The sequence below is a fragment of the Calidris pugnax genome, unplaced genomic scaffold (genome assembly GCF_001431845.1).
Source record: "Calidris pugnax isolate Ruff unplaced genomic scaffold, ASM143184v1 scaffold44, whole genome shotgun sequence".
In the NCBI taxonomy this organism is placed as follows: Eukaryota; Metazoa; Chordata; class Aves; order Charadriiformes; family Scolopacidae; genus Calidris; species Calidris pugnax.
The window spans coordinates 42,307,968-42,325,136 of record NW_015094506.1 but is presented as its reverse complement, the minus strand read 5'-3'; the positions used below and the strand labels follow the sequence as shown (position 1 = coordinate 42,325,136).

The following is a 17,169-nucleotide window of genomic DNA, read 5'->3' as shown; positions in this document are numbered from 1 at the left end:
TGTTCTCCTGCATAATAAGAAGCTATGTAAGTGGTTCAAAACAACTGGGGATGGGGAAGAAGGAATCTGGGCAGGAGAGGAAAAGAAAAGTAATTCCCTGTCTTTGGAAGAAGAATCAAAATATTAAAACCAAGAGAATGTTTTAGCACTATGAAGATACAGAATTTGGTTTCATTCGTGAACTTGTTAAAACATGATCAAAATGGTGATGTTCTTAACGATCCTTCAACATGCCTACTAAAGTGATTGTTTTTTCAGGACTCTATGCTGGAATCAAGTTTTTCCTTATTGATTTTATCTTCAAACGATGCCCCAGACTAAGAGCTAAGTATGATACTCCTTATATCATCTGGACAAGTCTCCCGACAGATCCTCAGCTCAAAGAAAGGTCTAATGCTACAGTGTCGAGACGGGTAAGGGTAATAAATCTTTTTGTCCCTCTGTTCCCAACATCTGAAAATCAGATCTCTTTCTCCCTTTCCCTTTTCTCCAGTGACTAGAGCACATTAAAAGGGAAGGTTAATTAAATCCTAACAGTCAATGTCAGTTCTACTTCTTTATTATTTTCAAGATCCACAGAATTTTTATATGGATCCTGTTTCTTGTATGAAAGGAATCTGTTATCAAAACGTGTATATAAATATGTATACAAATACTGGAAATCTTATGAAGCTGAACACACAAAAATAATGCCATCCGTTTTCATATCAATTTCTGTAGCATACATTCTGTGTTATTTTATTGTCAAAATTTACTCTTTTGGTATTCCCCTTCTCTATTCTCAGACTTCTTTTTCAGTGGAAATTGAGATGCTTGTTGAGATTGACGAACAGTTAGTTAAAAAAATAACTAAAAAAGGTGTGAGTGTAATATGCAGCTTACTAAGGGGATAAGCATTAACAGAGGTAATAAGGTAGTTTACAGATGTAGGCATTATGTCTTATGGTTATTTGTATTAGGTGACCTTTTAGTGTAGTGATCATAAATGACTTTTCACCATGCTGGTATTGCAACAGTAAATTTTTCTTTTCTTAAAATCTCACAGTTAAAACTCTAAGAGTTGTATTTTGTGCATCCTTGCACGTTGTTTTGGGGCTTGACATGATCACTGAAAAGCAAATTATGCTTTTCCATATCCCTGAATTTGGCAATGGTTATTAGTTAAAAAAATAGCAGTAATAAAACTTAAGTCTAATCCCATTTTGGCATTCACTTAATGTCTCCTATCACAATGGAGATACCCTATCACAATGCCACAATCTCATGGCATTCATGGTGTATCTGAGCACTGTCATAAACTCCCTGACTAAAACTAGCAATAATTTGGCCTGGGTACACAACTTGAGAGCAGGAGGGATAAACATGTGCACCCTCAGTTGTTAACCTGTCATAAAGAAGAAGAAGAAATGCAGGATTCCGGGAGAGATGGAGCAGTCGGTGGCAAAATGATAACTGCATCATCATTTGAGTATTTCAGAAGGAAGTAGAAGAGAAAGACAATCTCTGACTGAATGTGAGTCTTTTGCTCCTATTTTCCAAGGGACAAGAAAGGCGAATGAGCGATTGGACAGAGCCATCCATAGCCTGTATTTCTCTTGCTTGCAGAAGACGGGCTTAAAAGTTTCTGTGCCTCTGGAGCTTACAGGTTATCATTCACATTCTGCGGTGGTGGTGGCAGCTTTCTGCTGGGTCTCGCTAATCTGCCTTAGAGGTGGAAAGGCTCTGAATTGCTGAACTTGAATCCATAAACTTAAAGAGTAATTATGCCTTCTGGCTTTTCTTTATGGCTTAAGTTTTGACACGTAGACCAGGGTTATGGTGCTGCTGTGTCTGACTTGGCGGGCTTGGCTTGCCTGCCTGGAGAGGATGCGCAGGGCTGCATTATCTGCTTCCAAATGTCTTTGAAAACATTGACTTGCTCTCAATAATAAATAACTTCACAGACACTTTCTTACCCCATGGGAGATTTCAGGGAACCTCACAGTATGAAAAGTAGCTTTATGGACAAAAAGGTAAAAACCAAATAGTTTTTTAATTATTTTTTTTTTTTCATAGAAAAGGCAGAGCCCAAAAGCATGTAGTGCAGGCACATGTGCATTTGCTTTGGCTTCTTATCTTTAAACAGCATACAAGACACCGTAAACCTAGACACAATGCAATATTCATTGCCTATACCACCGCTCTGACCCCGTGTCCTTAGAGAACAATCCTGACTCCAGTATCTGATGGGTAAAGGTTGTATGTCAAAAGCTGGTGACAGATCAAGTGAAAAGGAATACCTCGAGGTATTCCCACCTCCAGGTTGGTGGTGACATTTGTGGACATCAGGACTCTTCCAGCATTACAAATCCAGTCGCTCCCAGTTATATTTAAGGCTTATCAGAGTTGGATACAATGCCTTTCTTGCAGTAATCGACCACAGATTGTGTCAAGCCTGGGTGGTTATGGATAAATTAGCTGCTACTTCTAAGGGTAGAGGAAACATTTGGCTGTGTTAGGAAGGACTAGAAGTAAGGGCAGAACTTTCTCACATCTTCAGCCACCAGTTGGGATGTGGTACTGAAGTTTAAACACCTTTTGAAAATCTCTTTATATAATGGATAGGTATGAAGCAGTGTAGCAGAGAGCAGGAATGATCCTCATTCCAGTGCAAAAAGCTGTAGATCTCTTGCCTTAACCTTTTGTATGTTTTGCGCCATGGAGCTTCACCTGGTTATGTGCATATGGAGCCAAATAACTTGTCCAAGAAAGCCATCCAAGACTTAGCATCTGATCTCTACTGTACAAAAACTGTTGGAGAAGCTATTATTTTCCTTGGTTCCAGGGGCTTGATCATTGCGAAGGGCAGTAACTGAAGCAATAGTAGAGTTATCATCAACCATTTGCTTTCCAAGTCAACTTTCTTTATTCTTTTCCCCCAAGGCATCGTTGTATTACAGTTACCCTAAAAGCTGGATGGTAAATACCCTCTGCTGTGCCTGTTTTGTCAGTCTGGTTTCTGGTCAGCGATTGCAGTGCGCATTTTTTCATTTGCTTTGGATGGCTTTTGTTAGCGCTAAATCCTGCACAGTGTCGAGTGCTGCCAACTTACAAGCAAAAAAACGCAGTGGAGGCTGGTTGGCCTCCAACAGCATCGGGCCTTCACAGAAGAAGGGCTTAGTCCTGAGCTTGCATGTTGTCAGTTTGCCAGTTGTTTAACTGCATGTGTAAGAACGGAGCTGTTTACGCTTCGATGACAAAAGCCAGCCTTTGGAAATCGGGTGGTGCCCCACCAGGGTGAAAAAGCCAAATGCAGGCAAGCTTTCCCAAAGAAACTGCCTGCCGTCCTTCCAGAAGCAAGGCTTCTTTGCTAGGGCAGTCTCCAGTGGAACCAGGAGCTCTGTTTAAAAGTAGGTTTTGCTCAAGTACTTTGGTTGTAAGAACTGCGTGCTACCTTACCCGCCCTCCTCCCCCAAAAGGATGCTGACAGCCAGTCCCGTTTTATTTCACGTGTCAACACAGTCAAAATTCAGTGCAACTTCAAAGGAAAGGAAAGATCAATGGCTCTAACGCAAACCTGAATAAACTGAACTGGTGTGCTCTAACCACTGATAACTCTTCTTTTTTTAATTGCATTCGTTGTGTGTAGTCTCTTGGTTTGTGAGCAAGATCTTGCAGCTTCACTCAGTTCATGTTTTATTCTATGTATTATACTGTTAAATAGACTTCACTTTTTTTCTTTTGTCACTGTCACATTTGTGTTGTTTGTTTCTTTTCCTGCTAGCTGTCAGGGCATGAAAAGGTATGGATCGTAGCGTGGAAAACTTCCTTTCAATTTCAGCATATGTGTTACTAATGAGCTGATACAGTTTTGTGTGGCTTTTTCTTTGTTTACTCTTTTTTTCTTTCTAAACTTTTGTGCAATAGTATTTTGTGCTTGGTCTGTCTCTTGAAGACAAGCCAAGTATTGATAATATATTAAATGTTATGAGTCCCACTAGTATAATAATTGGAGTTGTGTGCAGTGATTTAGCTGTATCTAATTAGATATACTGTAGAAAAACGTATTTTAAGATAGGCCCATCTGGCACCATGTGCTTTCCCCCCTGCAAAGGGTGTCCGTTAAAGGGCAGCACTTTGAAAGATGATCTTCAGGTAGCTGATTAGAGTTCTGTGCTATAGCAATAGTATAGAGCAATAGTCCAAAGTTAACTTCATTGAAGTAGTTAATGAAAATTGTTGCATTATAGATTTTTTTTTCCAGAAGAATAGTTAGCCAAGTGGGATTTTTTTTAAGAGTGCAGCTTAAATGTTGCTGCTCAAATTTTGGAATCGTGTTTATATTTTTCTGCAGCTTCAAACAGCAACATCCAGAAGTTACGTGGGCTCAAGCTTGCCAACTGGCATAAGCAAAGATGAAGACACAAGTCGTTTTCATACCACCAAGAGGGGGAATTTCCATGAAGTTTTTAACCTGTCGGAAAATGAGCGTCCTTTGGCAGGTATTATGCAGTCGGAAGGCTACATTGGTAGAGTATTTTCTCAAAAGCCAAGGACAGTTTAAAGTTGAATTCCCTTTCTGTTCAATGTACAGGTATAAGCTTCTGATTAAAAAGACTTGCTTTAAATTAGGATGAATGGAGACAGTCTCTTTCATTCCACGTCCTTGCAGTTCTTTGAAAGAATGCGCAGCCTGGTGTGCCTTTTGTGGTAATGCAAATGGAATAGTCAAGTTAAAGGGAATAATTTTGTGGGTGTTTTTTGTTGCAGGTTTTTTAAAAACTGGTGTTAGATGTTATGATGTCTAAAAACACCTTATTTAGGCTTTTCTTTGTAAACACTTCTAGTTTTAGGTATCTAAAGTTTAATTTCCAGTGTTTTCTGCTGTTTTATAAGGAAGCTGTTGGGGGTGATGCCTGTCTCTTTCTTTTTCTTGAAGTAAAATTTCTTGTTATGACTTTTTCAGTGTGTGAAAATGGCTGGCGCTGTTGCTTGATCAACAGAGATAGGAAGATGCCTACAGACTACATCAGGAATGGAGTTCTCTATGTCACAGAAAAGTGAGTCATTGCACTTCACACAGTTCTTTACAGGGAAATGCAACGGAAATTTAAAAATTTGAATCTAAAAGTTATCCTTTAACAATGTTTTGAAACAAAAATGCCTTTTCATGGTGCTTTAAAACCTCAAGAAAGCACTGTAGGAGAGGGAGAGCTGAATCTGGGGTGTGGTAATGCTTAACAAATGGGATTTTGCTTTGGAAAGGCTTGAATAGAAAGTTGTCAGATATAGCCAGTTGTTAGTAGCTTTGGTTCTTGATGTGGATAACATACTAAATATATACTAAAAAAGAAACCTAAAAGCTAAGTGTGTTTGAGAGTTGTGATCAATGGTTATTTGGCAAATACTCTTAGTTTCTTCTTTTAAAACAAATTGAATGTATTGCTTCTTTGAAACAATGTGCAACAAAAAGGAAACTGGAATTCAAGCCTTTGTTTCAAAACTAGTACTTGATTTTTATTTTTTTTAATCCTTACTTATCCCCCAGCCTCCCAGGGTGGGATAACTATCGTCACTAATGTTTGGGTCTTGCACTGAAATTCCTTTGGAGTGTAATGAATGGAAGTAAAACTCATCTGTATGCAGTGTCACCTAGTGATGGAGAGCACTCTCCAGAGTTTAGAAATCTGAGCTTTTGTCTGCATCACAATAACATGAAACTAACGTAGTGTTTTCCATTAATCTTCTTTTAGGATGGTAAAAGATTTATAAGCCTTTTGAGATTTGGTATTTCAGCTGTTTAAGGATATACATGCTTCCCATGTCTTTAAAATGCTTGTCAGGTTTAACCATTCAGTGCAGTAATATAAATGCAAGATTTTTTGTGTGTGTGCGCATACTGTATTTTCTGGGCTTTCAGACACATTAGCCAGGTGATAGAATTCATGAATGTTTGCTTTAAATTAGAAGTCATGACTGAATTGCGTATTGTGTGCATCTTTTTTTTTTTGAAGCTGATTTTAATCTGTGGGATTTCAAACTTCAGATGTGACAGGAGGGATATTAGGAGCTTTGGTTTAGGATACTTTATAAAAATGAGCATTTTCTTTCCTTGTCTTCAGTTACTTATGCTTTGAAAGCTCCAAATCCGGCTCATCTAAAAGAAATAAAGTTATAAAGCTAACGGATATAACGGATATTCAGAAGGTATGTCTGTTTTGTGTTGCAAATAGGGGAGAAAGCTGGTTTTCTGTTCAGCTGGTCATGTTTCGCTTTTCTGCTTGTGTTATTTTGAAAAGCATACCATTGATAATTTTTATAACTAAAATACAGTTCTTTGATCAAGTATATTTCCCAGAACTGCTTGTTTAGCCATTTGGATTCAGCACAAGCAAACTCACTATGAGCATAAAAACAAAGTAGTTTACTAAACCCTACACTCCTTATTTATTTTAAAAATAGTATTGTTTCTTAACTCCTGTGTTGACTAGGGCTGTGTAGGCTTTGAGAAGATTTATTGTTAGGAAATCTGTAATGCTGACTTCAGTTTGGGTGTTGATATCGGTAGATGCACCATCTTAAAAGTAGATGCTTTAGAGGCGTGAGGGATTTTTGTCAGTAGAGGAAGGTAATTCACTGGAACAGCCAGTTGGGCCGGGTTCTTGCTGTAGGGACAATGCTGTACCCATTGGCTCTGGGGTCAAGGAGCAGCCTCTAGTCTCTTCTTGGTTTTAATAGAGGTCTGTTGGTCGTGGCTGGGAGGATACAGCGGTGACGAGTCGTGTAACCTTAGCAGCACCTTTTGCAATTGTTCAGTACATAAGGTATCTTTGCTCTGTGTTTTTCCTTTTTAGTATAAAGTGCTCTCTGTTCTCCCGGGATCAGGGATGGGTATTGCTGTATCAACACCATCTACACAAAAAGTAAGTAGCTGGCTGTATCTGTATTGCTCTGCTTGACTTCATGCCCTTTTTGTCTTCCTTCTCTGGCCACATAAAGGTGGGGTTTTTTCCACATGCCAGTGGGGTTTGGTTGCTGGATGGGGTTTTTTGTTTTGTTTTAATTCAGTTGTCTATTGTTGAGTATATTTGGCTTCAGGATTTTAAACATTTAGCTTGCTCCAGATGTTTAGCTGCATCTGGACTATTTTACTGTAACACTTCAGAATGATTTGCTTCTTTATTTCACTACCTCCATTGACTGTTCCTCTGCATCCTTGGTCAGGAGTACAGGGGATGCTCTGGAATGAGAAGCTGATGGCTTGAGAGTATCTGTGGGTGAGGAGGCTTTGGGGTGGAAGGGCCTGACACTCAGATGCAGTTTTCCTTTTTCAGTCTGGTGGTGCTAAAGGTTTAAGCTTCTCTAAGCCTCAAATACCCTTTGGGCGACTGAAGCTTTTCTTAACATATGACTAAACCTTATTTTAAACTAATCGCCTATAAATAACTTTTCTCCAAGTCACATGACTCTTGTACCAGGCTTTCTGCCTGTTGTGTAATATTGAGAAGTACTTCTTAATTACAAGGTTGAAAACGCTCATCTACCTAAAAAAAAATATTCTATGACCTGAAGCAGAGGCGCTGAAAAAGATTTTTAGAAATCTTTAATGAAGGCAGAGGTCAATCAGGAAAATGTCATGCACATCATGCACCATGGAGAGGAAAGAGAGGTGAAGTGTTCTCCATTGCTAATACTCTGTGCTGATGCATTTTATGCCACAGTTGTTTTAAGAGGAAGATGGAGAAGTGAAAAAAATCTTAGAAACTCTGCCATATATCCAAGGATTTAGTAGAGAAAAAAATTATGTCTTTATTAATGCACTTCGAATACTGTTCCTATTGATTTGGCCAAAACTACAAGTAGAGAAGGATTTTTCTTTTCCAGACTGACATGTTCTTTTTTTCTGTCATTTAGCCTTTGGTGTTTGGTGCCATGGTACACAGAGATGAAGCTTTTGAGACAATATTCAACCAATATGTGAAAATAACCTCTGCATCATCAAGCAGTGAGAGCTAGTATCTTATCTTAGAAGATCTAAAGGCAACTTTCTTATTTTACAATTTGGTAGTGAAAAAAATGAACATCCTCATCTATTTTGCAATAATTTTTCTTGTCTGGTGGTTTATATTCTATCTGTTACATAAATCAAGTGTATTTTATATATGCCTTCATGTTTGTTTTTAAGGTTTTTGTAAAAAAAAAAAGAAAAAAAATGAAACAAAACAGTGTTCATGTTTGTTTTTAAGGTTTTTGTAAAAAAAAAAAAAAAATGAAACAAAACAGTCAAAGTGCTATCATCACTATTAGCCTTGCACATTAAGCACTTTTAATGTTTATTTACTGACATTAAAAGCTGGGAAGATACTTGGAGAACTGACTAAATAATGAAGTGAAACAGACTGATCCCTTTAATTCTACTGATATCATGAGGGATACATTTGTCCCTTTATCTTAGTTCTTTTTCCCCGAGATGAGAGAACGATGACTGCAGCAGCCTGAAGTCTCTTTCTTCAGCTCAGAGTTTTTAATTAGGTTCTTTATTAAAACTGATAAGCAACACCAAGGAAGTATTATCATTTTAGTATTTCCATATTTATAACTGCATTTAAAATAACTCCTTCTTGCTAATTCTCGCATTGTAGAAGGGTACTTCACCGGTTTGGTTAGGTTCGGTTTTTCCTGCATAGACATTTAAATTGCTTGTACAGTGAATTGGAGGAGAAAGTTTGTAACTATATCTTCCTTTCCTAATTAACCAAAGTAAGAGGAAGGAAGGCAGGCAGATACTTTTTATAAAAGAGGGCACCAAAATGTTCCTAAAATGTTAGGCATCGTATATTTGTATTTCTGTAGATACTTGTCATAGAAGGGCTCAACTACTGTACATGTATGTACAAAGTGTTTGTATGTTAATGCATTAAAGACTTGCAGGCGTTTTGTGTTGGGGGAGGTGGGAATAATTAAACTGGGACATGATTTACTTTTTTTTTTTTAATTGGCTTTTGTCTGGAGTTACCTTGTAATAAAATTAACACTACAATATAGCAGCTGAATGCACTAGTTCCTTTTCAAAGCATAATTTGAGGGGCATTGGTATATTGCTGTCTTTCCCCTTGCAAAATTAAATTTTAGTAACAATTAAACCCAACTGCCAGGTAGAACAGGAAGGCTGTGCTCCTTCTCTAAACTCTCTCAGGCCTTTTTAGCAGCAAAGCACATATTGACCTTTGTCTTTAATATTAGAAAGCTTTTATACTCTATATAATAGCACCCGTCTGAGAGGTTTAGAACTTTATTTGCATTTTCATGAAAGCACAGTAGGAGTTATGCCAAGCCTTCCAATATGTCTTTTCCTTTGCTGGGTCTTTTGAGTTGAGTAGTATGGATGTCTCCAGACATTACATGAATGTCCCCAAAAAATGCAGTGGAGATGCAAATCCTTATGTAAAAGTGGGAGTTAATTTCATGGATTTTTTTTCTCTTTTTTTTTTTTTAATAGAAATGTTCTTTATTTATAAGTAAAGGGGTAAAATGAAGGAGGGAGAGGGGAGACAAACACCAGAAGGTGTTTAACTCTTGGCACAGTTTAATTAAAAACTATCTCTGAACAAAAGCAGTGGTGATGAAGGTGGCAGTCAAACTGTACAAACCTTATTTCAGTCTGGCCAAGAAGAGGTATGAGACGAACTTGATCTGAAGAAATACTGTTGAATACCATGATTTGGTTGGGTATTGTAAAGTGAAACACTGGTGGGGTAAAACTCTACGCCCTGAGTGGAAAGGTGAACAAGAATGGGGGAGAATCCACCATAATGGCTAAAGTGCTATTTTTGAGTTCTCCCTTTAGAGTAGCAGTTGAACATGTCTTCACGTGACCTGCAGAGGGGTGCGTTTCTAACCCCTCCTGAGGCTGCTGTAACTCAGGGCCTGAAAACTTCAAATGTCAGTGAAGCTGGTGGGAAATCCATTTTGCCACCACGTAATACGGATGTAGCTTGACAGTTTACAGTTTCTTCACACATGGAGGTTTTATGTTTGTGTTAAAATCCTTGATCTTAATTTTTTCTCATCAAACTTAATTTAAAATCAGTGAATCTCCTTTTGTAATTGCGGTGTATTATCATTTGGCTTTCCTTTCCAGAAGCTTCCTTGAATAGTTATTGTGGCTAAGAAATAGGCATTAAAATCGCTTAATGTTATATAAATCTTAATCAGATTCATTCATTTTGTCTTAAGAAAAAAAAGAAAATCATTTGGATGTGTTTAAGGTTATCCTTTTTTTTGAAGAAACACAAAACTATATTTTTTACAAAGAGCATGCTCTTTTTCTTATTTTTGTATCATTTTTCAAGTGTAATTTATACCTTCACTCTGATCATGACAGCAGTTTCAGTAGGAAAGCAGTTGACTTGCACTTATTACCTCCTCCCCCTCCCACCCTTCACTGGTTGGCCCTGGTATATAGGGTTGTCCTAGATTCTGGATCCTGGAGGAGCTATAGGTCCTGTGCTGATGGTGCCAGGACCATTAACCGTACCTTCGGAGAGGGAGAAAAGAAATCATTACCCTTCTCCCAGACTGGAATGCCTCATGCGTACAATATGCTCTTAAAATAGTCTTTTTCTGGACAAACAAATTAGAAACTTCTTATGAAATCTAATGTCTTGGCATTTGAAATAAATCCACACTTTTAGGAGTGTGAACGTAAAAATTAGCAATTCTTAAACCTAGTGCAAACTGCAATGCAACATTGTTTCATTCTGATATATAGAAAACAGACTGGTTTCTTTTTTTTAAAAAAAAGAAAATAGAGTTGTAATATAACTGACAAACATCTGTGTACATACTTAGCAAAGTGCACTTTACATTGGGTTGTCCGGGTTGCGGCTCTATTGAGCTGTTCCTGTGGTGTAGGTGACACCAGACACTAGAAGAAAACCCCGGTGTGTTTGCTCCCAGGGTCTCCTGTGCGTGTCCTCCTGCTGCACCTTCAGGGCGAGGGATGGACAGGGAGTCAATATAGACTTGATTTGTGTCATTACACTGAAGTTCACCTTGAATTCCCATCATCTTAGGTAGAGTTGCAGGATCGCCTGTCCTACTTCAGTAACAGGCTGTGGCTCGTACCACTTCATGTAAAGTGCTACTTTCTAATAGCAGAACGTGATGTTCTTGTCATTCTGTCTGTCTGTTTGCTGTTTATACTTGCAATTCTGTTGATGTCTGTGGTTCATTGCTGGATCATTCACATGTAATCAGATTTAACTTCTTTAGAAGTGCGTTGGTTGGTTTGAGTCCCTTTTAAAGAGATTAAAAAAAAAAAAAGGGAGATGAAAACTGACTGCTTTAATTCTTTACCGGTGACCGTTTAAATTCAAAAGGAAAAAATAAAGCTGAAATATGAAATCATGCCTTTCCATGCGCTGTAGCTTTTGTGAGGCAAGATTGAATGAAACAAGCTATTTATTGGTAGCGACATCACACAGGACGCCAGCAGCAAATCCCAACCCTTGTTCCTGCAGACGAAGAGAAAAGAGATTTTACCCAGACGTGAAGAGATGAAAGGATGTACTTTTTTTTGGCTACTTAAACTTGTATTAAAAACACTGGTAGTTTTTATTGAATTCTGTACATTTTGGCAGATGTTTAATTTCTACTAATCATTGAAATATAATGGATGTTAAAATTTTTATGTCTGAAGTTTGAGTCTATATTTTGAAGTTGTAAATAATTCATTATCAGTGTAACTTTTGTTTGACAAAAGACTTATACTGTATGAAGAATTGAAATAATGAAATGATGTGCCCTGTACATTTTTTAAGAAAATCTCGTTTGTTTAAAAAGTCTTGTATAAATTATAATTTTTATTTAAATAAACCTAAAAATGCTTTGTGCTAACACTTTTCACAAACTTTAATAACTTATCTTTCAAAAATGTGCCAGATTTCTTGAAATGGGGTGAGTTAGTGCTTTTTGGACCAGATTCATGCCCCCCCCCGAGTCCACCAGTGTGGGGGGGAGACGGGTGGGTTTTGTTTCTCACTGTTTTTGAAGGAACACGCTTTTATTCTAAATAACCCTGTTAATGTATCTGAGAGCGTATGTATATTTTTGGTCAGATATCTGTCTGTAAGTACATCTTTCTGTCACTTTGTGGTTATTAAGGTTAATTTCAGGGATGAAAGAGCAACCAGGAGGTGCTGTGGCTGCAGGAGTACAAACCCCTGTCTGCAGAGCTCCTCCGTGGAACAAATAGCTGCAGACTGTGCTGGAGGTGGGCATGGGAGGTGAGGAGAAACCCTCTTCCACCCCAGAGGTCTGTAGGAGGTTGTGCCTCAGCAGCAGCATTTCACATCCAGGTATGGCTGTTCTTCCCAGGTCACTTCGGCTCGTCGGTCACACCAAGCGTACCGAATTTCTGGGCTTTTGGCTGTGCCTGTGTGACCCGTAGCCCCGCAGGGGACAGCTGGCAGGGTGGCTCTGTCCCTGCTGGGTGCCAGGGAGGCTCGCCGCACCGCGCCGGCTGGCTCTGCCTACCCGGGCCTTTGTCTGCGGCGAGGAACGTAATACGGGGAGTGAGCTGCCTGGACAGCTGATCCAGGCCTGTCTGTGGGCCCCCACAATACTCCTTTCTGTGTTTTGCTCGGCTGAAATGGTTCAGCCTGGGACGGATCCTCCGGCCGTGAATGTGTGCAGCTCCATTCATTTCCTTGTCTCCTGACGGCCACAGCCCATCTGGTGATGCAAACCGTGCTTCTAAGCTGGTATTTGATGTGTTCTGACAATACTTAACTTCCCTCTTGTACTGCTTTTATGCATTTTCCAATAAATATTTGTACAAGGTGGGTTGCCTCGGCAGCAGTACACACAGAGATCGGATCCAACCCTGCCTGCCTTGAAGCCTGGTGGCAGCAGGCTGTGGAGCCTGGAGGTCTCATTTTGGCCATAGACATATATGCCTTCATGTTTGTTTTTAAGGTTTTTGTAAAAAAAAAAAGAAAAAAAATGAAACAAAACAGTGAAAGTGCTATCATCACTATTAGCCTTGCACATTAAGCACTTTTAATGTTTATTTACTGACATTAAAAGCTGGGAAGATACTTGGAGAACTGACTAAATAATGAAGTGAAACAGACTGATCCCTTTAATTCTACTGATATCATGAGGGATACATTTGTCCCTTTATCTTAGTTCTTTTTCCCCGAGATGAGAGAACGATGACTGCAGCAGCCTGAAGTCTCTTTCTTCAGCTCAGAGTTTTTAATTAGGTTCTTTATTAAAACTGATAAGCAACACCAAGGAAGTATTATCATTTTAGTATTTCCATATTTATAACTGCATTTAAAATAACTCCTTCTTGCTAATTCTCGCATTGTAGAAGGGTACTTCACCGGTTTGGTTAGGTTCGGTTTTTCCTGCATAGACATTTAAATTGCTTGTACAGTGAATTGGAGGAGAAAGTTTGTAACTATATCTTCCTTTCCTAATTAACCAAAGTAAGAGGAAGGAAGGCAGGCAGATACTTTTTATAAAAGAGGGCACCAAAATGTTCCTAAAATGTTAGGCATCGTATATTTGTATTTCTGTAGATACTTGTCATAGAAGGGCTCAACTACTGTACATGTATGTACAAAGTGTTTGTATGTTAATGCATTAAAGACTTGCAGGCGTTTTGTGTTGGGGGAGGTGGGAATAATTAAACTGGGACATGATTTACTTTTTTTTTTTTAATTGGCTTTTGTCTGGAGTTACCTTGTAATAAAATTAACACTACAATATAGCAGCTGAATGCACTAGTTCCTTTTCAAAGCATAATTTGAGGGGCATTGGTATATTGCTGTCTTTCCCCTTGCAAAATTAAATTTTAGTAACAATTAAACCCAACTGCCAGGTAGAACAGGAAGGCTGTGCTCCTTCTCTAAACTCTCTCAGGCCTTTTTAGCAGCAAAGCACATATTGACCTTTGTCTTTAATATTAGAAAGCTTTTATACTCTATATAATAGCACCCGTCTGAGAGGTTTAGAACTTTATTTGCATTTTCATGAAAGCACAGTAGGAGTTATGCCAAGCCTTCCAATATGTCTTTTCCTTTGCTGGGTCTTTTGAGTTGAGTAGTATGGATGTCTCCAGACATTACATGAATGTCCCCAAAAAATGCAGTGGAGATGCAAATCCTTATGTAAAAGTGGGAGTTAATTTCATGGATTTTTTTTCTCTTTTTTTTTTTTAATAGAAATGTTCTTTATTTATAAGTAAAGGGGTAAAATGAAGGAGGGAGAGGGGAGACAAACACCAGAAGGTGTTTAACTCTTGGCACAGTTTAATTAAAAACTATCTCTGAACAAAAGCAGTGGTGATGAAGGTGGCAGTCAAACTGTACAAACCTTATTTCAGTCTGGCCAAGAAGAGGTATGAGACGAACTTGATCTGAAGAAATACTGTTGAATACCATGATTTGGTTGGGTATTGTAAAGTGAAACACTGGTGGGGTAAAACTCTACGCCCTGAGTGGAAAGGTGAACAAGAATGGGGGAGAATCCACCATAATGGCTAAAGTGCTATTTTTGAGTTCTCCCTTTAGAGTAGCAGTTGAACATGTCTTCACGTGACCTGCAGAGGGGTGCGTTTCTAACCCCTCCTGAGGCTGCTGTAACTCAGGGCCTGAAAACTTCAAATGTCAGTGAAGCTGGTGGGAAATCCATTTTGCCACCACGTAATACGGATGTAGCTTGACAGTTTACAGTTTCTTCACACATGGAGGTTTTATGTTTGTGTTAAAATCCTTGATCTTAATTTTTTCTCATCAAACTTAATTTAAAATCAGTGAATCTCCTTTTGTAATTGCGGTGTATTATCATTTGGCTTTCCTTTCCAGAAGCTTCCTTGAATAGTTATTGTGGCTAAGAAATAGGCATTAAAATCGCTTAATGTTATATAAATCTTAATCAGATTCATTCATTTTGTCTTAAGAAAAAAAAGAAAATCATTTGGATGTGTTTAAGGTTATCCTTTTTTTTGAAGAAACACAAAACTATATTTTTTACAAAGAGCATGCTCTTTTTCTTATTTTTGTATCATTTTTCAAGTGTAATTTATACCTTCACTCTGATCATGACAGCAGTTTCAGTAGGAAAGCAGTTGACTTGCACTTATTACCTCCTCCCCCTCCCACCCTTCACTGGTTGGCCCTGGTATATAGGGTTGTCCTAGATTCTGGATCCTGGAGGAGCTATAGGTCCTGTGCTGATGGTGCCAGGACCATTAACCGTACCTTCGGAGAGGGAGAAAAGAAATCATTACCCTTCTCCCAGACTGGAATGCCTCATGCGTACAATATGCTCTTAAAATAGTCTTTTTCTGGACAAACAAATTAGAAACTTCTTATGAAATCTAATGTCTTGGCATTTGAAATAAATCCACACTTTTAGGAGTGTGAACGTAAAAATTAGCAATTCTTAAACCTAGTGCAAACTGCAATGCAACATTGTTTCATTCTGATATATAGAAAACAGACTGGTTTCTTTTTTTTAAAAAAAAGAAAATAGAGTTGTAATATAACTGACAAACATCTGTGTACATACTTAGCAAAGTGCACTTTACATTGGGTTGTCCGGGTTGCGGCTCTATTGAGCTGTTCCTGTGGTGTAGGTGACACCAGACACTAGAAGAAAACCCCGGTGTGTTTGCTCCCAGGGTCTCCTGTGCGTGTCCTCCTGCTGCACCTTCAGGGCGAGGGATGGACAGGGAGTCAATATAGACTTGATTTGTGTCATTACACTGAAGTTCACCTTGAATTCCCATCATCTTAGGTAGAGTTGCAGGATCGCCTGTCCTACTTCAGTAACAGGCTGTGGCTCGTACCACTTCATGTAAAGTGCTACTTTCTAATAGCAGAACGTGATGTTCTTGTCATTCTGTCTGTCTGTTTGCTGTTTATACTTGCAATTCTGTTGATGTCTGTGGTTCATTGCTGGATCATTCACATGTAATCAGATTTAACTTCTTTAGAAGTGCGTTGGTTGGTTTGAGTCCCTTTTAAAGAGATTAAAAAAAAAAAAAGGGAGATGAAAACTGACTGCTTTAATTCTTTACCGGTGACCGTTTAAATTCAAAAGGAAAAAATAAAGCTGAAATATGAAATCATGCCTTTCCATGCGCTGTAGCTTTTGTGAGGCAAGATTGAATGAAACAAGCTATTTATTGGTAGCGACATCACACAGGACGCCAGCAGCAAATCCCAACCCTTGTTCCTGCAGACGAAGAGAAAAGAGATTTTACCCAGACGTGAAGAGATGAAAGGATGTACTTTTTTTTGGCTACTTAAACTTGTATTAAAAACACTGGTAGTTTTTATTGAATTCTGTACATTTTGGCAGATGTTTAATTTCTACTAATCATTGAAATATAATGGATGTTAAAATTTTTATGTCTGAAGTTTGAGTCTATATTTTGAAGTTGTAAATAATTCATTATCAGTGTAACTTTTGTTTGACAAAAGACTTATACTGTATGAAGAATTGAAATAATGAAATGATGTGCCCTGTACATTTTTTAAGAAAATCTCGTTTGTTTAAAAAGTCTTGTATAAATTATAATTTTTATTTAAATAAACCTAAAAATGCTTTGTGCTAACACTTTTCACAAACTTTAATAACTTATCTTTCAAAAATGTGCCAGATTTCTTGAAATGGGGTGAGTTAGTGCTTTTTGGACCAGATTCATGCCCCCCCCCGAGTCCACCAGTGTGGGGGGGAGACGGGTGGGTTTTGTTTCTCACTGTTTTTGAAGGAACACGCTTTTATTCTAAATAACCCTGTTAATGTATCTGAGAGCGTATGTATATTTTTGGTCAGATATCTGTCTGTAAGTACATCTTTCTGTCACTTTGTGGTTATTAAGGTTAATTTCAGGGATGAAAGAGCAACCAGGAGGTGCTGTGGCTGCAGGAGTACAAACCCCTGTCTGCAGAGCTCCTCCGTGGAACAAATAGCTGCAGACTGTGCTGGAGGTGGGCATGGGAGGTGAGGAGAAACCCTCTTCCACCCCAGAGGTCTGTAGGAGGTTGTGCCTCAGCAGCAGCATTTCACATCCAGGTATGGCTGTTCTTCCCAGGTCACTTCGGCTCGTCGGTCACACCAAGCGTACCGAATTTCTGGGCTTTTGGCTGTGCCTGTGTGACCCGTAGCCCC

General features: G+C 38.6%; 1 protein-coding gene across 3 annotated transcripts in view; it reads left to right on the top strand.

The window, feature by feature from the left end:
- GRAMD4 (GRAM domain containing 4) overlaps positions 1 to 16,612 on the top strand; it is an 82,270-nt gene extending 65,658 nt beyond the window's left edge. The window contains exons 14-21 of one of the 3 annotated variants that reach the window (XR_001414293.1): positions 259 to 413; positions 2,923 to 2,958; positions 4,334 to 4,481; positions 4,946 to 5,039; positions 6,102 to 6,186; positions 6,834 to 6,902; positions 7,894 to 8,164; positions 12,958 to 16,612. Coding sequence is in view for 1 of the 3 variants with exons in the window: in XM_014963752.1 (XP_014819238.1) it covers positions 259 to 413; positions 2,923 to 2,958; positions 4,334 to 4,481; positions 4,946 to 5,039; positions 6,102 to 6,186; positions 6,834 to 6,902; positions 7,894 to 7,995 (689 nt within the window). In the remaining 2 variants the exon portion in view is untranslated. Of the gene's footprint in view, positions 1 to 258; positions 414 to 2,922; positions 2,959 to 4,333; positions 4,482 to 4,945; positions 5,040 to 6,101; positions 6,187 to 6,833; positions 6,903 to 7,893; positions 8,193 to 12,957 lie in introns of those variants that run through there. The other 2 variants (XR_001414294.1, XM_014963752.1) reach the window with 2 other exon arrangements.
- The last annotated feature ends 557 nt before the right edge of the window (positions 16,613 to 17,169 follow it).